General features: G+C 36.2%; 1 protein-coding gene across 1 annotated transcript in view; it reads right to left on the minus strand.

Moving 5' to 3' along the window:
- The window catches only part of LOTGIDRAFT_172340 (hypothetical protein), a gene marked incomplete at both ends in the record, with an annotated part of 10,604 nt that extends 8,406 nt beyond the window's left edge, over positions 1-2,198 (minus strand). Inside the window, 2 exons of the mRNA XM_009049210.1 lie at positions 681-888; positions 1,053-2,198. Of these exons, the coding sequence (XP_009047458.1) occupies positions 681-888; positions 1,053-2,198 (1,354 nt within the window). The remainder of the gene's footprint in view (positions 1-680; positions 889-1,052) is intronic.
- Positions 2,199-3,417: the final 1,219 nt, after the last annotated feature.

Raw genomic sequence — 3,417 nt, forward strand, 5'->3', positions numbered from 1 at the left:
ATTTTGGATTTGATAAATTTTAGCATATTTCTCTTTGCTTATTTTACGGGAGTAATCCTGAGAAGTTCTTTTAATTTTATATTTAAAGTTATCCCACCATACAAGAGGATTACTACATAACAGCTCACTCTTGCTTTCAATATCAATCAAATTATTCATAATATCAATATACTTACAGTCATGTAAAAGGGTATTATTCACAATATAAACTCCTGGTCCTTTATCACAATTATTAAAATCTATACATAGTTTCACAATATTATGATCTGAAAAAGTAGTATTAATTATATTAGAATTTATAACATTACATAGTAGGGATCTAGAAATCAAAATATGATTGATACGACTCATTTTCACTTGTCCTTGAACGGTAGACTTTCTAGTAAATAGGCGTTTATCGGGGTTTCTGTATCTAAAGGTATCAACAAGACCATGACTAATGACAAAATTGTTCAATGCTAATGAACTTTCTCTTACAGTGGTCATACCTTTGCCTCTATCTAGATAATGATTAAAAACATCAATATAGTCTCCACACACAATGCACTCCCTACCCGAATCGATGAATATGCCAAGGGTTTGTAAAAAGTCAATTCTATCTCTGGAGTGGTTCGGGGCATAAATTGAAAGAATTGATAAGTTTCTATTATCTATCTCTAGATCAATTCTTACGATTCTACCTTCATTATCTAAAGAAGTTGAGCTAACAGTCACTGAATTTAAAATATCTTTTCGGATTAAAATGGCAACACCTCTTGACGGATTCACACTGTCATAATTGTTCGTAATTACTCTACCTTCCCATTTTCTATTAATTATTCCCATTAAATCAGCATCCCAGTAAGTCTCTTGTGGACACACAAAATGAACATTTAGGTCCAGCACTTTCTGAAACAAATTTTCGATCCTATCCATACTACTTAATTTGTTAGAGTTAAAAGTACAGAAATTGAATGAGCTGACCCACTATCTTAATCAAAACATAGTTGTATGTCAGCGATTATTAGAGCGCCCTCTCATCTTATTTTCACAAGTTGTTCAATATTTTCTACGTTGGGCTTTTTAACAAGGATGTTTCTACGTGGTTTCACAATTGTAGATGGTGAGGGGGGTGGAGGAGTGGGGGGTGGAGGGTTTATAGTTTCAGTTTCACTCAATCTTTCATCTGCAGCCTTGATATGGAATTTTTTTCGGGATACACATCTTGGGGGTGTCGAGGGCGGTAGGGGCGGGGGTGGAGGGGGTAGTGGTGTGTCTGCTTCGCAAGAATGTTGTTCACTTACAAGCACAGTGACTACATTTTCTACTTGGTTTTTCACAGTTGAGTTATCATCAACGCGAGTAGATTCTGAGATGGGGTTAATCATCTGAAACGTTTCGTCGTCTAATCTTAATTTCTTAGATTTTTGTTCATGGTCACTTGAGCAGTTCAAACTTGTAGATTTATCAACAGCATGAGTATTGGTCGAATTATTGAGAGTAGGGTTTTCTGATGAGAGTTCATTCACTGTGCTATTAATATCATCTTCAAAATAGTCCGAACACACGCACTCTATTTCCAAATTTTTGCATATATTACAAAGTTTAACAGAACACTTATTACCCATATGCCCCATCTGATGACACTTTCTACACACAATTTTCGGACAGTCTGCTATCATATGAGATTCAGAGTAGCATTTATTACACACTTTGGTTTGGTTATTATGCAGCACTCTAAAACTTTTAATTCCGCTTATAGTTTCCAATTTCACAGCCCAGGGAAGAGACTTTAGACCAGGGTGGAAAATACACTTGACGTGTCGTGTGCCATTTTCGATAGTTTTAAATCTATCGTGATAATGTCTTATCACTTCTCCTTCTATTACAATGTTAAAATATTTAAGTTTATCAATCAGAACACTGTCTTCAATGTATGAGGGGATATCCATAAAGGACACGACTGTGTACGGGGAATACGGGATTTTACAATCAAATTTGCTCTCACCTATAGATAATCCTCCACTCAGTTTCTCTGCACTAGCTTTATCGTTCACTGTAACTTCAATCGTACCAGGTTTTCTCGGGATAACAACAAACATATTACCAATACCAATTATTTCTTCAATTCCATCTATAATTTCATCTAAGATTATTTTATTCCAATCTATCACATCAATCTCCACAACACATTCCTTTAGGTACTTTCTCGAGCCCATATTTAGGGCTGAGAGGGTACGGCCCCACACACTAAGTCAAAATCCTCTATTTAGTACACCGATAGAGTAATCAGTTTGTTAGATTCAATATAATCCGTAATGAAAACTCAACACGCTTCAGTGAATCCTAGAGAGAACATATTACGATGTTAACTCGTCGCTGTCCAAAAAAGTATGTGCCCGGCAAGTGCGCGAACCACTGGGCCACCAAGACTTAGGGTTAGTGACGGTTAAGCCTAGTGTTAAGGTTGGGGTTAAGCCTAGTTTTGAAAAATCAATTAGGTTTCGGGAAAGGGAGGGTTTGATTCTCCCAAATGTACAGGCCTAGGGTGGAGCAGACACTTTATTTAGAAATTAGGATTAAGGGTCTTGATATTGGGTTTTCTTTTGTTCTTATTCTGATCTGAAATTAGAAAAAATAACTCGCCCGATGTACTGATTGTTTTTAGTTTACTACGAACAATATTATCATTTAAGTTCTTATTTTTTGAATATGCAACTATCATTTTCTGCTTATAGACATGGGGGAATTTCTCTTGAAGGCTCTTACAGTGGGCATGAACTATCTTGCTTGCTCGATTGCTGGTTTTATTAAACGGGACAACAAAGGGTGCTATGCCTACATTATGATGAATATTTAGTCCTATAGGTCTTGCTGTATTCAATGTCTCAATCCAATGGGCTTCCCTAGATTGACGGAATTTGGTAGTTTCATCTTCGGGCAAGTCAATTTCTATACGCTGAATTGGGATTAGGGCGAGGTCGTCTATTGAATGGTCGTCGAGGTTGAAATGATTAGAAACAAGCTTGTCTTTCTTTAATTTGATGTCTGACCTATGAGCATTAAAGCGAGTTCGTAAATTATTCTTAGTTTCTCCTACATATTGTTTGGGGCATTTCTTGCATGAAATTAAATATATTACATTCGAATGTTCACATGCTAGATGTTCCTGGATCGGGTACCTTTTATTCGTAGAGTTGCTTACAAAATAATGAGTTTCTGATATAAAGGGACATGTTTTGCATCTACTGGACAAACATGGAGTACTTCTTAAATCTGGAGGTACTTCGGCATAAAGTCTGTTTTTAAGCTGCTATCTGTGCTAAGGTGGAATTTTTTATGTTTCGTAAAAATCGTTTAGAGTACCCACGCTCTTTCAGTTTTGAGAAAACAATAGTACAGGCTTGGTTGAAATCAGAAGATCTTGTACAAATTCGA

This window comes from Lottia gigantea (assembly GCF_000327385.1).
Source record: "Lottia gigantea unplaced genomic scaffold LOTGIsca_131, whole genome shotgun sequence".
Taxonomy (NCBI): domain Eukaryota; kingdom Metazoa; phylum Mollusca; class Gastropoda; family Lottiidae; genus Lottia; species Lottia gigantea.